The following is a 27,451-nucleotide window of genomic DNA, read 5'->3' as shown; positions in this document are numbered from 1 at the left end:
GATAATAGAGTGGGACCAATGTTAACATCCTGGCTTTGATTATTGGATTGTGCTTAGGTAAGATGTTCACATCTGCGGAAACCAAGCCAAGGGGAGAAGGAAGTTCTTTGTACCATTTTGTAACTTTTTTTTTTTTTTGGTAAATTCCAAACTCTTTCAATGCGAAAATTTAAAAATCTTTAAAAATTACAAAGAAACACAGATGACTGGTCCTCACTCCAGAGTTTCCAATTCAGCAGATCTAGGGTGGCCCTGGGATTTTGCATACCTCACAAGTTTCCGGGCAATGCTGATGCTGTTGGTCAACCCCTGGACCACACGACACCTCCTCCTGCCCCAGGCCCACCACACCTTGAGGAGTAAGAAGAACTCATTCATTCATTCATTCATTCCAGGCCCTCACAGTCATAGCTCTGACACGTATGAACCAGCAAATATTCCCTAACTCGCTGTGGGAATGTGTTGTTTTCTGTAAAGCAGCCCTTCAGAGAAAGGTTGATCTACGGCTCACACACTGTTTGGCTGCTTGCTTGTTGTCTGTTGCACTGTCGTGCGGACAGCAATAGTGCTATCTCCAATTCCTGAGCACGCCCTTCATGCGAGCACCCTCTTCTCAATGGCAGGTGACTGAACGCCTGCTCTGGGGGAGAAGGGAGGAGATGGGAACGCTAGCCTTGCTTCAGAGCCTGAGAAAAGAGAGGTGCCAAATCAACTGCAGTTCGTATTGATTGGCATGTTTCTCATAGGCTCTCATATGTATTAGAGAATGTTAGCCAAATGTTTTGGCTGAGTCTTGAACCCTGGAATCTCCAAATCAGTCTATGGATGTTTAACACCTTGCCGGAGCCTGGAAGCATTTATATATCCAGGAAGCACAGGAGCTTTGGAAGAGGAAGGCATCCTGATTCCTGTCTAACCTGCGGGAGGGCCTGAAACCTCCACACTGGAAGAGGATGGTACCCAGGGATGTCTTCAGCTCTGACCCCTCCAGCAGGCCACGAGAGGACTGGTCAGGCACGCCAAGGCACCGTCTAAACAGGGGCTGTGCTGTGAATGGAATGCACATGTCTCCTACAGTCCCAGACTACAACTCTTCAAGAGGGGCTCCTGTGGATGAATCTTCACCACAAGCTTTGAGGTAGAAGCAGGAAGGTTGCGTAGTTTGCCTGAGGTCACAGAGCTGACAAGTGACTGTGTGATCATTTGCACCCTGCCTTGTGGTTCCGTAACCACTACCCTAGACCGCCTTAAGACTCTCTGCTAGGACTTACTAGCATGGCCAGAGAATGACCACTGGTTCTAGAACTCCTGAATTCATCTTATCTCTGTACCCCAACAATCCTAACAATGTCCAACGGCTAGTGAGCCTCTTCTCTGTCCAGACACACTGCTGAGCATTCATTTAATCTTTATGGTAACTTAGGAAGCAGATATTGTTATCATTCCCATTTCACAGATGTAGAAACAGAGGCACAGAGCAGTGGCTGTCCTCCACCTGGCCTGAGCATGCACTAAGCCCCATGCTAGGAGCCCAGGCCACTGTGTGGGAGGCCAGAGATGGGATTTGCACCTAGGTCTGTCTGATTTCAGAGCCTTTGCTCTTAATCTCGATGCTCCACTGCCTGGAAGCAAGAGAGAGGCCCACGATCAGTAGGATGTCTCCACACCCGCACGGCATGAGGAGGGAGGGAATCCACAGAGAGGCTTTGTATCCCTGGCTCAGCCAGGGCGCGGTTTGGTTCAGAGGGTTATGACATACCCCTGCCTGCTCCCCCAGAAAATTGACTCTCCTGAAAGTTTAGACATCTTGTCACTTGACATGACTGGCCCATCTTTTCCCTGTCACTGCCTTTTCATCATCCATTGATTCCTGCAACACAAAGGCTCATAAAACAAGCAAGCCTTCACGCGGGGTGGCCCCGCGGAGTGGAGATGGGTCTGAGGAAATGACCTCAGGTGAGCTGCTTTCTCCTTCAGCTTCTCTGTGACTCCATCCTCCCTCCCTCCTCCCTTGGGCCAGAGTCCCACCAAATGCTGTGGTAGCAAATTGCAAAGATGGAGTGTCAGAGTCACCTGGGGCTTGTTAAAACAGAGCGGCTGGACCCCACCCCAGAGTTTCTGATTCAGAAGATCAGAGCGGGGCTTGCGAATCTGAGATTTAACACTTTCCCAGGTGGTGCTAATGCTGCCGGTCCAGGGACCACACTTTGAGAACCACCTAGGAGGCACTGAAAACTGACCATGGTGGCGAGGGTACGCCGGGAGTATTTGAAGGGGCTGCTGCACCTTGCGGGGGCAGAGGAGGTATCTGCAGAGAACTGCTTCCTCCCAAGAGGAGGGACACAAAGGAGACACTGTGTCCACCACATCATCCGACTGCTGCTGCTGCCCTGCAGCTCTCAGGACACCCTCTGGGGGAATAAGCCCAGAATGTTCCATCCTCCCCCCAGAGCACTCTAGGGCTCCCACTCTCTCTGGGTCCCAGGAGCTTCCCTTTGGAAATGGCAGCATTGCTTCAGGTGCTTCACTCCTCCCCCATCGAGGAGAGTAGACTATCCTTAAAAACAATTCTTTCTCTAATCAGTGGGTGACGCACATGAGACAAAGGGCCACTCCAGCCCCTTATGTTAACAAGGCGTGACTTTGTAGTACATAAGAACAAAGTATCTCTGCATCTAAATACCACTGCTTCCTCAGTGTGGGCCAGGACTCCCACCTGCTAAAAGAGAGCCCTGCGTGGCCATGAGGGAAGTGTCCCCAGGCCTCTGACCAGGCGTACTGGGGATGACGCTGGAAACATCAGACCACATGGGATTGTCAGGGTTCAAACATCAGCACGTCCTCAACCCTCTCCAAACAGAGGGCTCCATCTTCTCCTGGACCTCAATGGCAAACTAGAATGAAGCTTCACAGGCAGCCTCACGTCTCCAGTTTCACTCTTGGGGCCTCTGGTTCAAGTTCCCTTGCACCGAGACAAATACGGCCTCCTGGAGCTGCCTCCCCCGGTTATGTGTAGGCTGTGAAGTCCCCTTTCTATGAGCACAGGCTGCATAGCACCAGCTCTGGCTGTCTGTTCCCTCTGCGTGTGCGTGTGTGTGTGTGCGTGTGTGTGTGTGTGCGTGTGTGTCACATTGGTCTTTACGCTTCCCCTATCCCATCAAAATCTGATTCCCAGGTACGGAAGGCCAAGAGGTCGCCCAGTCAGTCCCCAGCATGAAGCACCAAGGTCAGCAAAGACATGAGGCTTCACAGACAGAAACTTATCCATCACAGAACCCACCACAAGATGCTGCAGCCACTTTCACTAAATTCTAGGTTTTTCCTTCCTCCAACTTCAGGAAGACATGTGAAAGGCCTTAGCCCAGACAGCCAAAGCATCACTTCCCAAAAATCCAATCAAGCAAATTCTTCTATGACTTCAATGATTAGCCCTGGTCCACCTGGCATCAGCACCAGCCCAAGCTGACGGCATCAGGGACACCCCCATCGGCTCATCACGGAGCAAGAGAGGAAGCAGCCCCAGACCCGGGGCCCAGACCCAAGTCAAGCCTTGGTGCTGATCAGCAAGTAGAGTGAGGCTCAGGGCATTCATCTGCCAGATGCGGGGCTGAACTGGACAGACGCCGAAGTCCCGTGGAACCATCACCATGTGTCAAACCCTGTAACACGTGCTCTATACACCTTGACTCCTTTAAAAGCCACAAGATCTGTGTAGTCAGGCCTACCTTGTAGAAAAGGAAATCAAGGCTCAGAAAAGCAAACTATCAGGCCCAGAGTCTCCCCGCTAGGGAAGAGCGGGACCAAGATTCCCCACCGCTACTGTCCAGCTCTGAAGTCCCCACTGTCTGCACTGTGACACAGTGTGCTCTTGTATGCACCGCTGTGCCTTTCTGAAGGATCTTGGTGTTTTACTATGACAGCTAATGGAAAAACGGAGACTTTATCCTAGCTCGCACAAAATGCAGGCAGTGGTTACATGTGTCCCGATGTGCGTTTGGTTACCCGCGATCACGGCATGAGCACTGATGCTGCTTCTCCTCTCAAACCACCGTGCCCCATCCCCCAAGCTCCCCAACGACTCTGTACACCCCGGGCCAGCCACGCTGCCCTCACCTGGAAATGGCTCCTTGAGAAAGTGGCCATTGATGGTCTGGTTGGCTGTGCCCAGTGGGTTTTTGGCAATGAGGGTGTAGTTGCCATTGTTGTAGTGCGTGGGCTTGTTGAAGAGCAGGCAGCCCTCGGAAATCTCGCCCTCCTGGTAGTATTCCACGTGGATGATCTTGGACTCCCGCAGGGGCTGCCCGTTGTGCAGCCAGTGCAGCGTGGGCGGGGGGTTGCCGCGCACCACGAACTCGATGCAGTGCTCCAGGCGCAGCTCCGGCTCCTCCAGGCTCACCACGCGCGGGGGGTCTGCAGGGGGAAGGCAGCTGAAGCCCAAGATGCAGAGGCCCCTGTGTGCTAGAGCAGCCCCCCAGCATCTGGGGTGGGATCCCCATCCCTCCCCACCCATTCTGGAAGGGCCAAGGGGAGTAGAGGCCCCCCCCCACCACCCCAACAGAGGGGAAGAGACTCTGTCGTCCCCAAGCTGCCCAGATCCACCTCAGCTGAAGGGTCCCTCTCAGTGCCTTCAGGGCCTCAACAAAAGGCAGAATGGGCAACTCAGGACGTCCTGAGATGTAGCTGAGGTGGAGGCTCCAACTCAACCCAAGAGGGACAGGGACACCCTTCCTGGGGTTGCTCTCCAAGGACTGACCTCTCAGTCCTGCTCTGCAGGAGTCCTCCCGCCACTGCTGGGGGACCAGCCCATGCTCTAGCTCACCCCTAGCAGCACCTTGGTCCCTCCCCAGCTCCCGCGTCTGCATCCCCTTCCCCTGGGCTGTCCCCACGATGACGGGCACTCACAGTAGACGGTGAGGGCGACGCTGGCGTTGCTCATGCCCACCACGTTCTCCGCGATGCACGTCAGGGTGAAGCCATTGTCCTCACTCGTCACGTTCACCAGCGTCAAGTTGATGGCGTGGACATTGGTCCAGTTCAGATTTGTCTGAAAACCCCAAAATAAAGACAACAATCAAACAGTTTCCACAAGGGTGGCCGCCTCACCTAGCCCACAAACACCCTTAGGGGTCGGAAGGAAATCCGAGCACACGGTGAAGGAGGACTTTCCGGGGAAGCACACTGACCAGTGCCAGCCTCTTCACAGGGAATCCAGGCAATCCTCGCACTAACCCTGCAAGGTGAATGGCAGTATGGTACTGTGCCCACTTCACATATGAGAAAACTGAGGTACAGAGAAGTTGATAAGATCAAAACGGCCAGAAAAATACCACAGCTGGAACCCAAATCTATGTTGTTTTTTCCCAAAGTGACAGGACCACAAATTTTCTTTAAGACTAAAAAGTGACCGACCACCCCCAGCCCCCTGATGGGGCCCAAGCCCGGGATCCTACCTGGTGGGTGTTAATGGACTGCAGCCCAGTGACTATCCAGTCCACGTCAGGCAGGGGTGATCCAGAGCCATTGCAAGTGATGACAGCATTGTCACCCTCTCGTACAGTCAGGTTGACGTGGCTCACGCTGATCTCAGGAAGGTCTGGGAGCCGGGCAAGGCAGGCGAGAAGACAGGCAAACACTTACTACCCAAGGAAGCCCTGTCCACGGGGCTGATGGTGGCACTTCTTGCCTTGCCCAGGAACGACTCTAATATAACCCGCTTGGGTTCTTGGAAGACCCCCCCACCAAATCCCAGACGCTTCACACCACCTCCCCAGTAGACATCAGAACTCAAACCTGAAGCCCATGCAGCTGGACCCTCCTACGTGGCAGGGTAGGGCTGGGGCAGCTGCTCAAAAAATGTGTCTCTGGCCACTAAGCCCAATGGCACCATTCCACTTTGAGCTCCGGTTCTCAAAACATTGGTGAGTTTCAGATGCCCAGAGAGACCTTGCTATAGATTTAGATTCCTGGGACACATCCCCCAGACTTTCTGATCTGGAAAATCTGTGGCTGGGCCCAGGAATCCGCTTTTCTGAAAGCACCTTCGAAGCTCCTGACACAGGCAGTCCAGAGCCCACACTGAGACGCGCCCCTTCTGGCCTGGTTGGCGGGTAACGCAGAGAGAAAGGGACGCTGGTCTGATGAGAAGGGGCCCGTTTAAGTCCTGTCTGCCTTCCTGCACCAGCCTTCCTACCGCTGGCTCAGAGAGCGACAGAAAGGACCGAGCAGGGGGAAGGTGAGTCAGGTCTGCACCAAAGCCAAGAGGTCAAGGCTGGGAGGGCATCTGGGGAGGAAGACTCTGGTACCCAAGCCCACGTCCACCGCATCTCAGGTGTCTGAGGGATGCCTCCCTGGAGCCAGGCGGGGCCAGGCAGCCACTACTCACCACACTGGCTGATGTTCATGCGGAAGAGAGGGAGCTGGGAGCCGTCGGCGCTGATGCAGTACAGGTTCTGGCTGTTCAGCCTGGCCTCCCCCTGCTCCTGCCACAGCTGCATCCAGCGGATGTCGCAGCTGCAGTTGAAGAAGTTCTGCTCCAGTCTCCTGTGGGCGAGGAGAGAGGGGAAGGGAACCTCTGAACCGAAGATGACCCAGCCCCCTCCCAGGGCTGAGGCCAAGGGGGCCCCACCTGTCCTTCAGGGATTAAGGAGAGAAGGGGGTTAGCAAGGTTGTGGAAGAAGTAGAAGAATACTTGTAAGTCCATAAATTTTACTTTTAAAACTAATAAACTCATTTAAAAAAAAGAAAGAAATCCAACCTGGCAAAGGACTCTTTTAAATCTGTCAGCTGAGGATGTTCTTCTCAAAACCCTCCCATGGCTTCCGTCTCACAGAAAATCAGAGTCGAAGCCCTACCTAAGCTGCACCATTCTCCACCAGCCCTCGGACCTGGGCTCCTACCGCCCCCCTACACCTGTTCGGCCACACTGACCTTAATATCTATGAGTTCACCTGCGTGACTGGCTCATTCCTGCCCCAGGACCTTTGCACTCCTGTCCCCTCTGCCTGCCGCGCTCTCACCCAGCATTCCTGCAGTTCTGCCTCCCCTCCTTCCCCAAGAACTCACACAGCCTTCTCTTCTCAGACCACCTCCTACAAAAAAGCCACCAACCCCTAACCTAACACTGCCTGCTCCATTGCCCTGCTATGTTCTTCTTTCTAGAATCTACCACCACGAGCATCACTTTAAATATTTATTTTGGTTTGTTTATTTATCTGTCTCTCCAAATAAAGATTAAGCTCCACTGAGGTTAGAGACATTGCCTATTTAGTTCATTGCCGTATCCCCAGTACCTAAAACTGAGCCTGGCATAGAGATTCTTGTTGAATGAAAGAGAGAATGAGAAAGACAGAGACAGGGAGATAGAGTGTGTGTTACTGGCCCTGATTGGAGGAGGTAGTCAGCTACTTCCAAGGTACACTCAAAGCCCATACTGGGACCAGCTTTATTCCTTCATGAATCCAACAAATTCTCCATAAGCATCTGCTCCGTACCTGGCCGCAGGCTGAGTGCTGCTGATACACAGATGAATAAGACAGCCCCGTCCTCCAGGACCACTCAGCCTGGTGAAGAAGAATGTCTTATGGAGAAAGAGTCACCTTCAAGGCCCTCCGTCTCCACTGATTTTCCTTGTGACTTGAAGCAAGTCACCTCCCCTCTCAATGGGGTTGTTAGAGGGACGATGAACAGCATTAATCAATCCAACCTCTTAGCACAAAGAGCATGAGATAAATCTGAACACCTGGTCAGCAGGGAGAGCAAGAGTCTCTCTGGACCACCAAGGGGACGCATGCCTTGGTGCCCACAGGCAGGGGCACTTGCTCGCTATCCTAAGTCCAGGATATTTTCAACAACGGCAAACTCCAAAATACTTAAATGTGCATCAAAATTAATCAGCTTTCAGGAAGAAGCAAGTCCTCAGGGGAGCGGGTTGTTTCCAGACACTAGGACACTGCAGGTGGAACGTGCGAATACCCTACATGCTGTCATCCTCTTAGCCTAAAAGTGCGCAGGACCCCCCGTGCACGTGGCGCTCTTTCAGCAAAGGTGGAGGCAAAGGAACCAACTTTTGTGGAGCACCTGCCTCTTACAACAACCCGAGGGGTGGCCGGCACTGTGCCCTTTCAGGCGAGGGGGCCTCTCTGATGCTTGGAGGAGTTAGGTCACATGCTCAAGGTCCCTTGGCTGGTGTGCCACAGAGCAGAGCTGCAAGTCCCTGTCTGCTGGACTCCCAAACCCCTGCACTCCCCACCCCGCCTGTCACGGACAAGGCAGTGCTGGTGCAGGGGGAGAAGCAGAGGAGCAGCACAGGGCCCCGGCTCCAGGAGCTTACGCAGGCAGAGACGGGGAAGCGCTCGAGGGAAGTAAGGAAGGCAAAGGGAATGTTGTAGACCAAGGTGTGAGCACAGGAAAGAAAGGTTGAGCAGGGCAGAGAGTTTGTGTGTCAAGGAGCACCGGGAAACACAGCTGGGAGGGTGAAGCCGGATGGTGGAGGACCTTCACTGCCACATCAGGAAGTTTGAAATTCATCCAGGAGGCAACAGGAAACCATGGAGACCCTTAGAACTGGAGAACAGTGTGGACAAAGCAGTTCAGTGAAAAGAGCAACTCATCGATACTGTACTGGATAAACCGGAGAGGAGGGGAGCAGGGAGCTAGAGACTGGGGCGGCAGCTAGGATGGCTCACAAACACAGGGTCGCCGCGTACAGTTGTGCAGTTCGTACATTTCTCAAAGTACCCAGCCAAAGGGATGAACAGGGGATGGAATCCAGTCTGCACAGCTTTCGCCAGACCCGGTGCCCTGGAGATGCAGCTACATCCACCCAAAGGGGGCACCTTTCCTAACTCACACACAGGCACCATACAGACTGGCAGGGTCTAGGTCAGTGTTCTTAAACTTTTGGTCTCAGAACTCCTTTTCGCTCTTAAAAAATTACTGAGGGCCTCAAAGAGCTCCCGTGTATGTAGGTTACATCTATCACTATTTACCATATTAGAAATTAAAACTGAGAAAGATTTAAAACACCTTAGCACAAACCCCCTGAGTCGTCAGAGCAATGCTGTCATCACATGTCACGTGGCCTCTGGAAAAGTCCACTGTACACTCATGAGAGGATGAGCGTGAGAAAGGCAAATAATGGTTCAGTGTTATTATGAAAAGAGATTTTACCTCCCTGAAAAGGCCTTGGGGACCCCCAAGGGACCCTGGGCCACCATTTGAGAACTCCAGCCTAGTTAACAGGGGCCTAGAGTGGGCGGTGAAACTTTGGGAAGGGGAGGGGAGAATTCAGCAAATGTCACAAGGAAGACAAGTAGTTGGTGCTTTGATGGTGGTGGAGGAAAAAGAAGGAGTGAAAGATGACCCCATGGTTTTAAGCTCCAGGGGACAGGAAGTCCATGGTGGAGAGGACGGTCTCTGAAAACAGAAGAGAAGGGATCAGCAGGAAGGAAGAGATGAAACCTATCTGGGATGGGCTGGGGGTGGGGGGGAGCCATCAAGGCGTCAGAGAAGGAAGGGGAAGGACGTGGTCAAGGCAAGATGCCCGTGTGGCTGGGAAAGCAGACAGAAGAAAGAGAACAGGGAGACAGGAAATGAGAACGTGTGATGAAAAGACTAGGAAGATCACATCAGCATCGCACCTGCCACCGCGCCAACACCAGGCTAGACGCCCGACACGCGCTACTTCATTTAACCTCACAACAAGGAGGAAGCGTGGGCAAGGCAGGGGGTGGCAGAGGGCTCCGTAGCAAAGCAGGGGACAGATGCGCTGACGGCGTCTGTGGGAGAGGGAGGCCTGAGGGGTGCAGTGGTTTGGATCCACTGCAGGGGCAGCAAGGAGAGGCCTGGCAGCCCTGCTGGCAGGACACCGGGGTCCAGATGCCTGAATACATGCGAACCAAAACAGGTCAGCCTGACTTCTCCCAGCTGCTCATTTGACAAGATGCAGTCATTCATTATTAAGTAGGTGTAAAAATACAAATTATCCACCTGGGTGGAAAAGACGAGACAAGCCAGGGGCTCGGCTGGGTTGCCTCGAGCCACACAGCACTGTCTGCAGCCCGCGCTGCTGCACAGCCCACATCTCAGGGCCCCCAAAGGCAGACAGTGCCAAGTGGCCTCAGGCTGGCGGGAGAATTAGGTGAGGTGTCTGGGACGTGCTGGGGATGCTGCCAGGTGCGGGCTCAGTACGGCTTTTCTGTTCCCTTCCATCCTCTCCCTCCGGGCCCTGCCTACAGACCCGATGCACCCTGAGACCCTTCGCTGCATTCCACAGTTTCCTGGAAAAGAGCCTTCAGTTTTTCCCCATCCCTCTGGACTTCCTCCTAGAGAACGAGACACAGACATACACAGTAGAAAGCATTTGGAGTCTTCAAACAGTGGCAGCCTGGACAGCCTGCTGAGCAAATCCACAATCACCCTTATGTCCTGATGAGAGAGGGTTCCAACAGTGAGGTGGGCAAGAGGCAAAGACAGGCATGTGCTAGGTCTGAACACTGCTGTCCCTTCTGTGTCCCTTCTCCCATCTGACCAGGTGTGGAGCACAGGAGCCTGGAGCCAGGGCTCGAGGGCAGACTGGCAGAACCTACGTCTCCGCTTTCCATGCTCCATTAATAATGCAGGCGGCCCCATGAATAATACAGTGGCAGCTGCCGCAGGGCAAAGCTCACCAACACCAGCCCTGGCCCGAGATGGCCTGGGGCCTAATCGCAGGGCCCTGGGGGCTCCCCGCAGATTAACTCGGCCCCATCTGGGCTTTACGCAGGGGCACTCTGCAGCATGGCCAAGGCCGAGACTGGGTGTTTGAAAAACATCGGTTCCCTCCAGCCATCACTCTGGTGGTTTTCTTTTCCCCTCCCCAGCATCACTGGCTCTGCCAGTGGCAATCCTGGGGCCAGGCCGTTGAAAATGGGGAGGGGACGCAGGTCAACAAGAGCAGCTCTGGTGTCACAGGGAGAAGGATCCCCACGGGGCCAGGCGCCGGCACAGGCCTCCTTGAGATGACGACGGTCAGAAGGAGGTAAGCACAAACCAAAGAGCTGAGTTGAGCCACTGTGTCACCTTGAGCAGATACAGTGGTCTGAACTGTGTCCTCCAAAAAGATATGTCCAAGTCCTAACCCCTAGCACCTGTGCATGGGACTTTACCGGGAAACAGAGTCTTGGCAGACGTAACCAAGTTAAGGATCAGGGAAGAAATCGCTCTGGATTTCAGGTGGGCTCTAAATCCAATGACTGGTGTCCTCATAGGAGAAAGGAGAGGGAGGTGAAGGACAAACAGGGACGGCAGCTATGTGAGATGCAGGAGAGACTGCAGTGACGCTGCCACAAGCCAAGGAGCCCCAGGAGCCACCAGAGCCCGTGACGGGAAGGCGGCCCTGCCGACACCCTGATTTCAAACTCTGGCCTCCAGAACGGTGAGACGACAATTTTCTGTCATTATTTGAAGCCAAGTTTGTGGCCCTAGGAAACTAACACAGCCAGTAACTTAATTCTCTAAGGCTCTATTTTGATATCCATAAAATGGGGATAATCGTGCTCCCCTTCCTTCTTCGCAAAGTTACCATGAGGATGGGCCATAACATACACTAACATGCTTTAAGAATTAAAAGGGGCTATAAAGGGCCAGAAATGGTCATTACAGTAATACTATCGTTAACATCATCCTCTGGTTAGTTCTCCCAGAGAGCCGTGGAAAGTGGTCACAGCCAAGACCGGGAGAAGAAAAGTGCCAGGACCAGCCCAAACCCATCCCTGACACTGAGCTAATATTCTACCAAGTCGATTAAATCTGCAAATTATACCAGAGGTAATTATCACTTTGCCTTAAGAAAATGAAATATTCCAATCTATTTTAATCACGTCTGCTCAGGGCGTGCAGGGTATTAAGACAAGCCTGCTCAGGGCACGCTGATGGTCCTTAGGGTGTTTCTGGAGGGTCTCTGTGCTGTGGGTTTGTGTCCTCGGGCACCTCTTGCCGTCACCTAAATCGTGTCATGAGATTCAGAATCCGAGCTTCTTCCCTTCCCAACTTATGCTTTATCTCTAAGACCATCTCTCTGATTCTTGCTCTGATTTCTGGACAGACAGTTCCAGTCTTCTCTTTAAGGAAAAAACACCATCTTGCCGTCACCAGAAGCTCCTGAGAGCACTGCACCATGCCAAGGCCAATGTCTTCAAGCCCGCGCCATTGAAATAGCCCCAGCTACTCTACAGCAAGCCATGAAAGGGGCTTCCAGTTCGCCCGGTAGGAGGCACATCCCCGGGCCTGGTGGGGGCTGCAGGCTACGTGCATCACCCTCATCTGACAGAAGCGAAGGAGAGAAGGTAAAGAAAGGGTCTTGGCACATGGTAAGGACTCTGAGACAGTAGCTTATTTCCTCCTGGGATTCCACGCAGGGGAGCTGCCACCTCCGGAGTGGTTTCTGGAAGGAGACACTGATCATACAGGGTGTGTTGCTGAGCTGGGTAAGAGAAAGAGCATGGCCATTGGAAACAGCAGACCTGGATGGTGATAATGCTAAAAATCGTACTACTAATTCCCAGATTGACCACTTACCCGCCATGGGAGCTTGGACTAGTTGTTTGAGTTGGCCAAGCCTCAAATTCCTCATTTGTAAAACTGGTTATAATGATACCTCCCTTGTGGGATTGTTCCAAGGATGAGACAGGATCTTGTACACAGAAGGTGCTCAATATATGCCTCTTCATTCTCCTCCTATCCTTCTGGAAGAGTCAGAGACACTCAACCCTTCCCATGGGAGTCTCACCATCACCAGACCCTCTGGTCGGGGAGGGGCTGGCTGAGGGTATGGCAGAGATCCTCAGAGACAGAATGAAACATGCTAAGGAATTATCCAACACCCCAGTTTGCCCCATCGTTCCTGCAGAGCGTCCCTCGAAGCCTCACACTTCCGGCGTGTGGATTTCCCGGCTGCCACAGCACACTGAGCCCTTTCTCCTCCAAGGCCCAGATTCTTTCTTCCTGGAAATATGTGACCCATCCCCACACCCCAGCCCACAGGCTCCATGGGGCAGACCCTGGCAGTCTCAATGGCTCATGGCAGATGGCGCCATGTGGACTAATCAGGAAGTCAGACAAGAAAATACTACCCCCCCTTCCATTTGCCAGGAACTGGGATTGTTTGGATTTTAATCATAGCTACTGCTAAGAGCCAACACACAGCCCCTCCAGCCAAAAGATAAATTTTCCACTCTCAACACTCAATTCTGCCTCAAAAATAGACCCCAACCAGGGCGATTGCTCCTCAGAGGGGGGTTTCTTTATTCTCCGATATAATTTTTTCTTATTTAACAATATGACAGAAATAAAATACTCCACCGACATGGTGGCGCTCACAGCCTGACTCACACTGAGGGAGCGTCTTCATTCCTCCATAAGTCACGCCGAGCCCACCGGCGTATCGATCCCGGGCAAAGATGAATGCGGGATCCCATGATCCTCTGGGAGAAATCTGACATTTTCTTTAAATATATATCCACGAACAACTGTTTCTAAAACTCCACGAAACAGGTCACCAGGGCAGCAGCACACCATTGATTTCACATCCAATCATTTTTTAGAAAGAGCACTGAATGTTTTTCTCAATAATTCAGCAACAGCAGACCCCAGATGTCCCCTAGAGAGACGCTGCCCCTGCTCCTACAGATGAAGGGACAGGCGCTCCAAGAGCATGAGACGCAAGACTCCCAAGAAGGAGAGCCCCAAAGGCCCCCAAGCAGTTCTAGGGTAACTTAACAAAGAACCGCAATCATATACTTTTTAAAATTTACTATAGAATAATCCTTGTCTTGGAGACAGATTTAAAAATTAAGAGCTAGTTGAGCATAAAGGCCAAGGCTTTGAGTCCACATACTACCACTTATTTAATGAGTGACCTTAAAGAGCATATTTAACCTTGCTAAGCACCTCAATGTCCTCAAATGTGAAATGACAGTAATAAGTCCTACCTTATAGAATTGTCATGCAGATTAGATTAAATGACGTACATAACTTAATAGATTGCTTGGCATCGTGCCTGGCACAAAGGAAGAGCTCAGAAATCAGTGCCAGTAGTAAATCGTAGTAGTCACGTTAATTTACCTCTAAGATCTTTTCCACCTACAGTATACAAGGTTGTCATGAAGTGATAGGCCGCTGGGACGGCAAACGTAAATATTCCCCTTCCTGACCAGCTGGGTCTGAAAAGGTAAGGTTGCGATGCACTCATGAACTCAGATCTTGCCAGGTGGAGAGAGAACAAGTTGAAAGGCCAACAGCATAGGCAGAGGTCCAAGGTCATTGCCTCTCAGTAAACAAAGAAAGGCAATCTGCATTCAGCAAATTTGGATCTGCGTTATCGAGTAAAAGGGAAACACATGAGCAGCGTCTCTGGAACCCTGACTCCTGAACTTCATCCGTGCCTCAATTCCTTTGCAATTTATTCCTTGATTTATGCCCACAACATAATATGTTGTCCTTCACGCACAGAGATGACCCCAATGAGTCACACATCAATAAGAGTTATTTGTTCCAGGAGTGGTCACGAATTTTCACTCATCCAGCCAACATTTGTTTGTGATAATGGCTGGCTGGGGCAGGGGTGCACTGATCAGCCTTGGACTGCAGCAGGGCTGAACAGTCCACATGCAGATTAAATAAATATATGGCCTCCCCCACCTCTCTGGCATGCCTATACTTGAGCCAAGCAATCTGACAGAAGATCTTGAGTGGTGAAAGGACATACAACCTGAAGCTGAAGGCCTAGGTTCAAGTCCTGCCTCCACGAGCCTCCAGCAATGAGATCTTGGTTGAGTCTGACTCAAGTGCCTTTCTAGGGTCAAGTTGCTTACCCATAAAATGCAGAGGATAATGACACCTACTTTTTATAACTCTTTTAATAATAAATCTAAGGTCACATTAATGAAAGCATACCTGATAATCTATAAAGTTATGTACCAGGAATGTTATATTCTAATAAACTGATAAATATTCTTTATTTTTATAAATATCAATACTATTATTACTAATTACCTACAGTTCACAAAAATTAAATCCTAGTAAGAGATGAGATTCCTATTTTCTGAAACAGACTATGCCCAGTAAGAGCATCAGAAACCAAGCAACAGAGTGGATTGCTCTCACTGAACATGGTACACTTCATGTCATCCAACCCAAGTAGCCCCTTCAGCTGGACGCCCAGCCTTGAGTAGCTCCATTGCTTGACACTTCTCCGCACCCACCCGCTACCACCACTTCAGTACCTGCACAGTCTTCAAAACCGAACTTACAATTCCCGAAGACTCAGCGTCTGGAAGAGCTGCCACGAGAGTGTGGTGAGCCGGTTACTCGACAGGTTTCTGCAAGATCGGCAAATAAAGGGAAAATTAGAAAATAGATCTGGCATAAATAATGTGCTTGGTAGTAAGCTTGGCCATTTCAGTGGAGCCTGGCTTTGTTTTTCTTCTTGTTCTTCATTCTGTGAGGCCAATGATACATCTGCTAACAGTTGAGGCCATAGATCTGGTTGGGAGAGGCTTCTGAGGCCTTTTAAAAAAGCAAGATTTTACAAATCAAAGAAACAGTAAGATTCTCTTGCTCATTGTCACATATGCTTTCCCCACAATAGAAGTCCAGGGAGCCGTCATGAAGCCATCCTTCTCCAGGGCAGCAGAGAGCTTTCAGGGTACACAAGGCAACAAACATTCCTAAAATGCACACGGGTTGAAAACCCTGCAGGTCACCTCCAATTCCGGTTAGCCAGTCTCCCCCGGCAAACATGCCCATCAATGATCAAGACATCAGCCTTTTGTTCCTACGTCTGTTCTCCTCCTAATGGCTATTTAATTGTTCTCATTAGGATGTACAGGGGAAAGGAGCAGCCATTAGTCTTCCAAATAAAAGAAGAAACACGCCCACGGTTATTACTTTGCCAGGCTCAACAACTTTCGATGCGATAACAGCCCTTCAAGGCAGCAGTTAGACACGGCTGGAACTGAAGTGGCACCCCTGGAACAATGCACTCATCGGCTGATGGGAAGTGATGGCAGCGCCGATGCCACTTAGGTAAATATCTATTCACATACAGGAGCATGTGTACGCTTGTGTGTGTTAAACATGCAGGTAGTAAATGCAAATACAGGCTCTTACTTATACACACATACACACACACACACACACACACACACACACACACACACGCACGCTTATCCCTGCACCTATATTTAGATGACTTCTACAACAAACATTTATTGGAGCCAAAAATAGACAACATCAGTGGAATGAGGGGGTGGACCATTGAGAGGGAAGGTAAGATCCCTCTGGAACCTTCTATTCAAGTTACAAGTGAGTAAGCAGAAGAAGACTATAAAGTGAGGTAAGTAACTGATGCAGGATGGGGAGGGCTCAAAGAAATGTCTTCTGAGAAGGTAACATCGGACCTGGGACAAGAAGGACGAGAATGAGCCGAGTCCCAGGGAGGAGCGTTTCCGGCAGTGGAGCAGCAAGTGCAGAGGCCTGAGAGGAACCAGCCCAGGAAATGCTCCGGGGGACGCGGGAGAGGAACTCACGCCACACCCACCTTGCTGGCCACGGGGAAGCGTTTGGGTTTTATTTTAAAGAGTGGCAGGAAGGCATTTCATAGTTTTCAGCAGGGAAGTGACATCATCTAATTACCATTCTTAAAAATAGAACAAGACTGGAAGTTGGCAGCCGGCTGAGAGGCTGCTACCGTATTCCAAGCAGGACGAGGGAGTTCAGGTAATTAAGCGGATGGATGCAAGACAGTGTTGGAGGCAGAGGTGCCAGAACTTCCTATTGGATTGGATTTGGGAGAGGAGGGACAGAGGACTGCATGAGCAGGTGAGTGGGGACATCATGCATGAGATGAGGAAGCCAGCCAAAGGTCACGTGGAGGCGGGGGATCAAGCGCCTCCCTCGCAAATATGAAGTTTGCGATGCCGGTGGCCATCCAGAGAGAAATCAAATAGCTGCTTACGGACACGGGTCTGGAGCTCATGGGAGAAGCCGGGGCTGGTAAGGTCACTTAGGGAGAGAGTCCACCCAGTTCACAACAGGACCAGACATTCAAATACAACAGCAGCCTAAAGGACAGGGCTTCCCCTCTCATGGGATGTGACCCTATCTGGGGTGAACTGGCTTGGTCCTACACCGGCCTGAACCGGCTGTGTCTCTGAGACAGGAATGTGCAGAAGGGCAGCCCTGCTCTGAGGGTGCAGGGGACAGGTGGAGAAGGGAAGGGACCACAGGTGGGCATCTCCCAAGTTTACTGCTCCGCTGTCTTCCTCACACCCAGTACTCTCTCCCTTTGGAGTCCTTAAGCCCATGCTCTGTAGGATACAGTCCACAACCCTATCCTGCCACCCACCTCCTCTCTGCAGGGCTGAGAGCTCTGGTGTGACAGCACATGTTCCCTAAAAGCATGCACCTAAGCCATCCATCACGCTCAGCTTCCCAAAACTCCTAACGACCGTATGTCTCATTCCTACAGATTTCCACCATTCCCCACACCGAGGCGAAGGAAAGGGGTCATAGAAGAACTGCAGTAATGACCACTTGGGGACACCATGTGGGCAAAGCTCCCTGCAGCAGCCATCTCCTGCTTGGGAGGGTGGAGACGGACATCAGACACACACCCCTACTGCGTCGCCGACCCTACCCTAGCTATTGGACCAGGGCCTCAGATGTTCAGGTTGAGGACAATAGGATTTGGTACCACTCTCTGAGTCTCCAATGCCATTAGCCTTTATGACATTTTAATAAATCTGAAAGTTTGATTCATCTAGGTAGAAATCTTTTGTTTTACTCTGTTTTTCCTGGTTTACTATTTATGCACAACAGCATCCACGGTGGCAAAAACTGGACGAAGCCCCAAACTTCCAAATCCACAGGGGAATCCCTGCAGCACTTTGGAAAGATGTCCAGCCCCCACCTTCAGCTCACTACCCCTCCCCAGTGCTCCCCTGAACAAAACCCGCGGTTCTGAAGCTGAGCAGCAGCTTCCCGCAGGCAGTCGACGGCCAGAAACCCCAGACCCAGCAAGCCGTGGGGGACGTGACCCGGTAAGACACAAAAGCAGCTGGTGGGAGCTCGCAGGAGACAGGAGCAGTCCAGGTGAGGGGCAGCCCTGCCCATCTCCCAGGGAGGAGCAGGCAGGGAGCCGGCCAGGAGTTCTGGGGAGCCCCGGGCAGAGAGATGCTGCCAGCAATGTCCTCTCACAAAGGTCATGCTTTGCTACATTAGGCAGAAATGTCACGAGAAAATTGGATTCTGGAAGAAAGAAAATAACAGGCATTCTGCGCAAATAAAGAATAAGAAATAGCATTATTGCCTTATTACAAGTTAGAGGAGGGGGGGTTCCTGGGACACATGGTAAAGGGAAAGTGGGCTTCTGCTCTCTCAAGGGTGTCTCAGCTTCCTCTCCTCCCACCCTTTCCCAACCCACCAAGTCCCAGCTGGAGGAGAAAGGTCCCCTGGATTCCCCCAGCTGTTTGTCCAGCCGGAGCAGCCACTCCAGCACTCATGCACTCTGCCCAAACACACACACAACCCAGTGCATGTTCCCAGAGACAGGGACACTGTATTGCACAAGTCCAGGGATGAGTGCAGGGTGCACAACGTGTGCAGCTGTACATAGCACCCTGCCAGACACACAGTAGAAGCACCCATCCCCAGAGACAAACTTACACAAAGACGACAAGAACAAGGCAAACACACACACACCACAGAACAAGCAGGGCTCCCCTCTGGCCATCCTGCCCGCGTAGACACTTATGAATTCTCATGGTGCAGGGCAAAGACATCAAGGCACAGGGCTTCAATGTGACTGGCCACCCACTCAGAACTCACTGCCCCCAATTTTTCCTTCCAGCTGGTGCCTCACCTGCATTCACCTGTCATCAGTTATTGATGAGCTGGTCACCCTGCTCATCAGACAACAGTTTAATTAAGAACCATCCTGCCTCTGAGCCCCACGGCAGCCTTTTGCCGGTGCCTCCTCCCTAATAGATCCATTACCGCCGGCTCTGACTTTCGCTTGGGTCAATGGCCAGTTTCCCAGCCACCTGACCACTGAATTAATTTAGTGAGCAAGATTTTACGAGATGATGCATCAAACACTTTCCCAAAATCAAGCTCCGTGACATTGCCCCCTCTATCTCTCATCTGAGACTCCCAAACAAAGCCATTAATTTTGTCCTGCACAACTGGCTCTCTCACAGAGCAGACTCTGGGGTCCAGAGGTAATAAACGATGATGATGTGGCTGCTGGGTGCTCCGGAAACAAGGAGACAGATATACACATGGCCAAACTTTGGGCCCTGGGGTGCCACAGGGCTGAGATGACCCCTCCTGCATTGGCCTGCTGTGGACAGGGGTCCTCCCAAGCAACCACCACTCTGACCAGTAGAAACCTCAGCAAGATAAGCAGTCCTGTGACCTTCCTAATGGTGGCACCAACTACAGCAAGAATGGTGGCCCATGATTTGGGAGGATGTCACCCTCTTCCCCAGGAACCCTATTGCTACAAAGAGTCAACAAGATGGACCCTGTCACCAAAACAAACCAACCAGATGAGTTCTTCTGTTGTCCCTTTGGGAGCTGAGAGTTGAGAAGGAACATTAAGCCCAGTCCACAAAGTGAGCCTGAAGACGCAAGGCTCTGTGGGTTTCCTGGATTGAGAGTGGGGCTGAAATCCAGAGGTGCAGGCCCAGTAGGCAGGTGTATCTTAGGGTTTGGTGCATGCAGGACTGTCGGCAGCGGGTGCTTTTGCATCCCTGTGCTATTAAACCAGATGCATCCTCACCTGGTCACGTCAACATCCCAGACCCACGCCGCTCTCAGACGCTCACCCCATCTCCCCATCTCCCTCGTCCCTCTCACTCAGGTGTTGCAATGGGCTGAACTGTGTCCCCCCAAAATTTATCTGCCAAAGTCCTAAATTCCTTGGAGACAGGACCTTTACAGGGGTAACTAAGGTTAAATGTGGTCATACAGGTGGTCCTTAATCCAATATGATTGTTGTCCCTATATGAAGAGATTAGGTCACAGACACATGCAAAGGGAAAAAGATGTGAAGACCCAGGAAGGTGAAGACAGCCATCTGCAAGTCAAGGAGAGAAGCCTCAGAAGAAACCAGCCCTGCCAGTGACACCTTGATCTTGGACTTCCAGCCTCCAGAACTGTAAGGAAACAAATCTCTGTGGTTTAAGCCACCCAGTCTGTGGTCTTTTGTTCTGGCTGCAATAGCAAACCAATCCCTGTTCTCAGCCCCTCATTTGCCCCAGGGCCCTGACAGCCAAGTTGGCTGCCTCCAAGTCATGGTTTTCTGTCACCCACTTATTCTCTGTCTATACTTTGTGGCTCTAGGGAACCAACCCCCAGTCAGCTTCTAGCCACTAAGATCCAACCTGGTATCTGTCTGCTTGTCCACCCACGGGGGGGTACTCCAGCCTCCTGCAAAAGATCATTGAAAGAGAAAACAGAGAACCAGCTCAGCTCGCATCCCAGAGACGAATGCCAGTCGCCAACTCTTCCTAGAGGATTCGTTCTGCTGCTTGCAAAAGGCACTGTTTTGAGCACTGCCCGGGCTTGGCGCATCCAGCACAGCTGACCAGAAAACAATAACCGTTGTCCAACCCCTCCCCGTCCTGCAGGCTCCCAAGGGCTAAGGCCTGCTGGCTGCCATCAGCATGATGCAAACCTTATTTCTCCCATCCACAAACGCAGCTTTTGAAAGGTGCAATTCTCCCTTCCTTAAGATCTAACACCTTCTCAGGTGTCTGTCTGTCCTCTCAGTCTTTTTTTTCCCCCAAAAGTGATATCTGCTTTGTCTTTGTGTGAATCTGTTTGTGCTCCTATTACAAAATCCCATAGGCTGAGTGGCTTATAAACAACAGAAATTTACTTCTCACTGGTCTGGAGTTTGGGAAGCCCAAGATCAAGGGGCTGGCAGATTATGTGTCTGGTGAGGGCGCGCTTCCTCAAAGACAGCGGTCTTCTCGCTCTAACCACGGAGGGGGCTGGCTAGCGCTCTGGGGCCTCTTTTATAAGGGCACTAATCTCAGCCATGAGGGCTCTGCGCCCTCCCAAAGGCCCTATCTCCCGATACCATCACCTGCGAAGTGAAGACTTCACCAAATAAATTTGGGGGTACATAAATATTCAAATCACAGCAACCTTCTTGGAGATCGCCAGAATCCTCCCCCGACACGCCATACCAGGATTCTTTTGAAATTGCTAAAAGAATCTGGAAGAAAGGCCAAGAAAGGAGAATTCCCTGACGCAGCACCAAACCCCGCATAGATCTGCTGAAAAGGGACAAACCACGGGAGAAGGATGGGCTGACAGTCTATAGCCCACTATTCTGAGAGCCAGGGAACCTACACCTCATCGGTCCTGACCCTGTGACTCCCGTGCACGGCCAACCCCACCATGAGGGCTGCTAAGGTAGCTGCTGTGAACCTCCTCGGGTTGAGCCCGTAGGAAAGAAGGAGTCACCATGCAACCTCGTCACCACTGAGGCGGCCCCACAAGCCGATCCCTTAGAACCTAGGGCCCGTGACAAGGGAGAAGGTGCTGCTGCCCAACATTCCTCTTGAAGGCCAAGAAATATTTTTCTACATCCCTGATACATTTGCTTTTCCCTCAATTAAATTGCTGTAAAAGGGGGTGGGGGTTAAAGCCATTTGAGCCATTTTTATTCAGTTAAATTACACTGGATGGCTCATTTAATGAACTTTAATGAAGCCAAAATGCTCTCTCTAATCAAATCTCAAGTGACGTGACTGGTGCCTTGACCTTAGCTCAGGAGATTGGAGGCAGCTCTTTCTGTGCAGCCCCGCGCTGGGCTTCCCCAGAGCGTGTTCCTACACTCTGAGGTCTGCAGCATGTTCCTGGGCATTACCAGGGGAAAATAATCTTATTGCTTATGACAGAATGTTACTTAACCCAGTGTATCCAAAATGTCAGCAATTCAACATGTAATCAATATAAAAATATTAATGACATATTTCACATTTATTTTTTGTACTAAATCTTTAAATCCATCTCACCCTCACAGCACATCTCAGTTTGGACTGGCTACATTTCAAGTGCTCAGTGGCCACGGTGGTCAAAGGCCACGACATTGGAAAGCACAGCTCTAGACCATCTGAAAAATCCAGGCATCGACTGAGGTCCCCAGTGGAGAGAAATAGTCAACAGGTGGAAAAGTATAATTACAAGTTCTCCAAAGTCAAGTCAAGTGTTCTTCCCCCAGATGCCAATCTGTCCCGGAATCCAGCAGTCGCATAGCTTGTTCCACAGAAAGGAAATCACCCCAGTTGCCCCAGAGCACAGCGCAACATCACTGACGGCTGCTGGCATCCCCCGAGCTGGGGAAGGTCAGGGCAGGAGGGAAATGGGAGACCAGGACTTGCCGTGTGCTGAGGGGGTGGAGAAGGACCATGGCGGGACACGTGAGAGACCAGACTTGCACACAGACAGCTGGACTCTTCCAGAATGCTTGGCTCACCTAATCAAGTCTAAACTCCACCTTGGAGTTCAAGTACTGGCACGAGATGACCTCAGCCTCCTGCTCCCATATAGTCTCTCACTAGCCACCTCCCTGCCCCATCCTTCATCCCATCCCCCTCCCCAGAACTAACCCTAAAGAGCCACCACCAACAGGATGGCATTGCCCTGCTGGCTGCACCCTTAGAGCTCCTGGCACTTCTCCATGCCCAGGCCACTGCGCCTGATGCTTCCTGTAGCTTCCGCGGCCTTCTCCCCATCCCGCAGGCACAGTGTAAGCGTCCTCTCACGGACGGCCAGTGCCACCTACTCTGAAATCTTCTGTCCCTCCTCTTTCTCCCACTGCACTTTTCACCGCCGGCTCTGGGGTCAGCTGGGATGCGGTGGCCTCCCCCATCAGACTGCTCTTCTTGAAGGCAAAGGACCATTTCTTTGCCGTGTGATATCCTTTATAGCACCTGGAACCCAGTAAGAGCTCAATAAACGTACAGCAAGTTCAACTGAAGTCCCACAAAGTCGGTTATCTGAAGGGAACTAAAACCGACCTGAGTTTCCGAGGGCACTGGACGGAGTGGGGAAGGGCTTGTCCCTGCTCAGAGACCACAGCGCCGCAACAGAGAGAGGCCAAGGCACAAAGGCCATCCGCCCCGGCAGGTGTGGCTTCCGCCCTCCCACCGCCCCCTCCACCCACCGTCTCGGGCCCCTCCGTGTCCACGCCAAGCCCACTCTCCACTGCCGAGAGCTCAGGCAGCCACTAGCTCCCAGCCGGCCTCTGCTGGAGGTAGTGTGGGGTACGGGGGCTCTCTCTCTCTCTCTCTCTCTCTGTCTCACCCACACACACACACACACACACACACACACACTACACGCTACACACAATACCACGCACACACTGCACACTCTCACACACACGCACACTCATCACTCTCAGCCCGGCTCCCCCAGGACACAGGTGGAGAGCTCTTCCCGGAGGCCTGGGGAGTTCTGCCCTCCCTGCCTGTTAACCGCACTCGGTCCCGCCCTTGGCAGCCGGAAGGACAGCCATGGCCCGGGCTGGGCCTCTGCTCCCGTCCTGCCCCCCAGGCCTCCCGACTGGAACACGACGGGGTCGGCAGAGCGGGACCAGGGCCTGGGGCCGTGAGCCCAGGTCCCAGGGTCGGCAGCTCTGCCCGTTCCCCCGAGCCCGCGTGCTCTTCCCAGCGTCAGCGCAAACCTCCACCTCTCGGGGCTGAGGGGCACACTCAGAGCCTCACAGATGTGGGAGGGGCCACCTCCCTTGGCCTGTGCAGGAGGACATCAAGACCAGCGAGACCCAGCCTGAAGAGATGACTTTTCCACGTCACCAGGCACCCAGAGTCCTGGTCACAGGGGAGGAAACTGAGGGTCCACGGGTTAAGCAAACTGCCCAAGACAACCCAGCTGGATGGCAGCGGAAGCTGGAAAGGGCCCCAGGTCTTCTCACCCCCAAACCAGGGCAGTGGAGGGATCCTCCCTCTTGGCCAGTCTGGGCTGTAGGGGTGACCTCTGATCCCATGAGCAGCAGGATGGCTGAGGTCATGGTCTTTGGCATCACATGGGTCTGGATGCCAATCCTACTTCTGCTGTTTCCATGCCCCGTGACCCTGCCTAGTTCCTTAACCTCTCTGGACCTCAGTCTGCTCATCTGTAGACTGGGGATAATAACAGGGCATGTCCCTTTGAGTGAGGGCTAATGGGGAAAGGACAGCAGCTGGCACAGTGCCTGACCCTTAGTGGGCACGATATACATGCCCTGTCACTGTTCCCACATGGCCTCTCCCTCTTATCTGCCCATCTCCAGCTACCACCCAACCACGGCAGGCCCGTGTCCATTAAAACAAACACCAGAGGCCCAGGCAGTGACTCCCTTGAATCCAAGCATCATTAAATTCAACAAGATCTCAGGTCACAGCACAATACAAAAACCTATTTTAATGAGACAACAGGTAGCATCTACTTCCCTGGGGATGTGCTGGTGTCCGTGCCCCCACCTGGCACAGCCCACCCACAGACACCTGGGCAGGACCCGAAGGCCCCACAGACTGGGGAAGACACAGCCTCCCCCCGAGGCCTGTGGGCCAGAGGTTTGGTCTCACATCCACCTGCATCCGGGTCTTCACCACAGTGCAAGCCACGGAAAGGCCGTGAGGTCTGCTCTGCTTCTTCACGCTGCCTGCTGCACCCCAGACCTTGAGTGTCACTGAGACTGTTCTGGGGGACTTGGCTCCTTGGGAGTTTCTTCTCAAATTAACCAGAGGCTAATTGCCCTGAAGCATGTGAGCTCTCTCTGGAGCCCCGTGGGCGCTGCCAGGCAGAGACTGGGTGTTCCCACCCGTGGCCCACCCACTGGGGGCCCACCCGCCGGCACCCTCTCACACCCAGGCCCCCAGCAGGCCGGGGCTGGCACGGGAGCCAACTCTGCAGAGGCCCCGGCACAGGACGTGCTGATGTGGCCAAAGCGTCACCCTCATTTCTCACTCAAGAGCTGTCATGACAAGAGAGAAACAAAGATGCAGAAAGCCATCTGTGGGAAAGCCCAGAGCCCATGCAGGGCTGAGGAAAAGCAGGGCAGGCGCAGTGGAGGAAGAAGGGAAGCAGAGGTCCGGCCGGGGCCCAGCTGGGAGAGAGCTGCCCCGAGGGTCCCCCCGGCTGGGGAACCCGGCCCAGGGGAGGCTGGCGGAGCTGCTCTTAAGGTGGAAGAGGTAATTCCTGTTAATTACCTTTTAGCTAGGCCAGGCACCTGTCCTCTTCCTGAGATCTCTTCAGATTAAAGGAAAATCGATGGCTCTCTTAAAAACAACAAAACTGTGAGCAGAGAGCTGCTTTGGCCTTTTCATAAAGAAATCTGATTAGGCCGATGCTGAATTCAACTCCTCCTTCAAGATGAGAGGTTGGAGGACACACCAGCCAAGTGTGGGCTTGGAAAAGCATTTGGGGGAGAGGTCTTCCCACTCTGCTGTCAGAATCACCGAGAGGCCTGGAAATCCCAGGTTGCTGGGCTCGGCCAGCTGCCGAGTTCCTGACCCACCAGGCCCTGTGGGAGAACGTGTGTTCCTAAGTGGCTCCTGGGTGGTGTGGACGTTGCTCATTTGGGAACCACACTTTGAGAACCACTGATCCAGTGACATGCAGTTTTCCCCACGGGGGAGTTGACTTTGGTGCCAATCAAATCCCTCTGTCCTGAAAAGTTGGACAATCATATCTACATGAGTAAAATGAAAGGTCATGTGTCCAGATGTAAAGAGACACCCTGTCAGGAAAGCCAGGAATTTCTTCACGAGCTCCTGGGAACAAATGCTGTTATCAGTAACTAGAGAGGGGATTTAGCAGTCCCCTTCTGAAACTTGCCATAGAATCTCCAAGTGGGAGGTGCCACCAGGCAGTCCAGGGCAGGGCTGTCACAACACTGCAAAGTGACTAAAGCGAGGGAGGACCCTGCTGCCCAAAGCGCCTCCTGGACTTCCCTGCAGGATGAACTGTTTGCTTGTCTTTCCTTGCCCAAGGCTCACCCTCCTACACACACACACACACACACACACACGCACACACAGACATACACACACAGAGACACATATATGCACACATGTGCACATACATACATATACACACATACATGCACACACATACACACACACACACACACACACATGAGCCATTTTCTCAGTAGGATTTCTCTGAGCTAAAGCCTGGATTGACCAGCTGGAGCCTGTTTTAAGAAAGCCCTGGGGGTCCCTCCAGGACAGAGGCCTTTTGGAACCCCATGCCCAGCGAGCCCAGAGGAGGGAGGTTAGAAACCAGAGCAGGGGAGAGGAGCAGCGAGGGAGGCCCAGGCTGCCCCAGGGGAGAAGGTCCCAAAAGGGAGCAGAGAGAAAGAGGGACATGAGATCAGAGCATCCAAACCCATGAGGGGACCATAGGCTGGAGTCGGGGAGCCCAGGGTGGGGGGCACTACTGAGCAGAGAGGGGAGAGGCGGGCCCAGGGCGGCAGGCTGCCAGAGGCACACTCTCAGGGTCAGGACTGTGCCCGGGCCCACTGAGGGGCCCACTGTCCTGGCTGCCTGAGCAGGGGGCCCTTGAGGCCAGAGAATGAGCCAAGAAACTGAGGCCTTAGCTCGGAGCTGCGGTATTGTGTCAGGAGCTTAGAGCAGAGTCGGGGCTGAGGGCAGAAGGTTAACTGGGCTGCTCCCCGGAGTGGCCCAGGCAGAACAGTGGCTGCTTTGCTGACAGCTGCCTGAGGGCTTGGTGCCTTTGAGGCAGAGCAGCTCAGGCCTCCTGCCCGGCCCCCTCCCAGACCAGATCTCCTGGATTTCAAGAGCCGTTGCTGGACTCTGGCTGCCTCCCTCCTAGCAGAGCCCAGGAGGACACGTGAACACGCCACTGGCATCTAGGGCCTTCCCCTCCCCTAGGAACGGCCAGGAGACTCAGTCATGGGGATCACGTGAGCAACAAGGTAGTGGGCTCACTTTTAGGATGGAGTAATTGGGCAGCGGCAGGGCGGCGAAAGCCCCGTCTGGGTGTGGGATGGGGAATTGCGTTCCGTCCCCAGCACGCTGCTCTGGGAGGCCGCGCAGCACAGGTGGGCAGCGGCTTTCCAGGCGTGGTCCCTAGACCAGCAGGACCAGCACAACTGGGCCCCTGGAGGAAAGGCACACCCCTGGCCCCCCCCCAGTCCTGCGTGGTACCCAGGCTTCCAGGTGATGCCGAAGCCTGCTCAGGTGTGACAAGCGTTGCGGTGACAAAGAGGATGGACTTTCAGGGTCAGAGGCTCTGACCCTCCTGAATGGTGGAACCCTCCCTGAGAAGGTTACTTGACCTCTCTGGGTCTCAGTGTCAGAAGTCAGAATAGGATCCACCTTATGGGGCAGCCAGAACGACTAAGATGAGTTAGTGCATGTCGAGTGCCCAG

At 52.7% G+C, this 27,451-nt stretch overlaps 1 protein-coding gene across 4 annotated transcripts in view; it reads right to left on the bottom strand.

The window, feature by feature from the left end:
- The window catches only part of NTRK3 (neurotrophic receptor tyrosine kinase 3), a 351,142-nt gene that overhangs the window by 237,095 nt on the left and 86,596 nt on the right, over positions 1-27,451 (bottom strand). For all 4 annotated transcript variants that reach the window (XM_045561747.1, XM_045561748.1, XM_045561749.1 and 1 more), the window contains exons 4-8: positions 15,288-15,356; positions 6,383-6,540; positions 5,451-5,593; positions 4,903-5,044; positions 4,114-4,410 (exon numbers count right to left, since the gene is read on the bottom strand). In XM_045561747.1, the coding sequence (XP_045417703.1) occupies positions 4,114-4,410; positions 4,903-5,044; positions 5,451-5,593; positions 6,383-6,540; positions 15,288-15,356 (809 nt within the window). The remainder of the gene's footprint in view (positions 1-4,113; positions 4,411-4,902; positions 5,045-5,450; positions 5,594-6,382; positions 6,541-15,287; positions 15,357-27,451) is intronic.

The sequence above is a fragment of the Lemur catta genome, chromosome 9, assembly GCF_020740605.2.
Source record: "Lemur catta isolate mLemCat1 chromosome 9, mLemCat1.pri, whole genome shotgun sequence".
In the NCBI taxonomy this organism is placed as follows: Eukaryota; Metazoa; Chordata; class Mammalia; order Primates; family Lemuridae; genus Lemur; species Lemur catta.
Note: the sequence above shows the minus strand (reverse complement) of the source record. Positions and strands in the feature narration are given on the sequence as shown.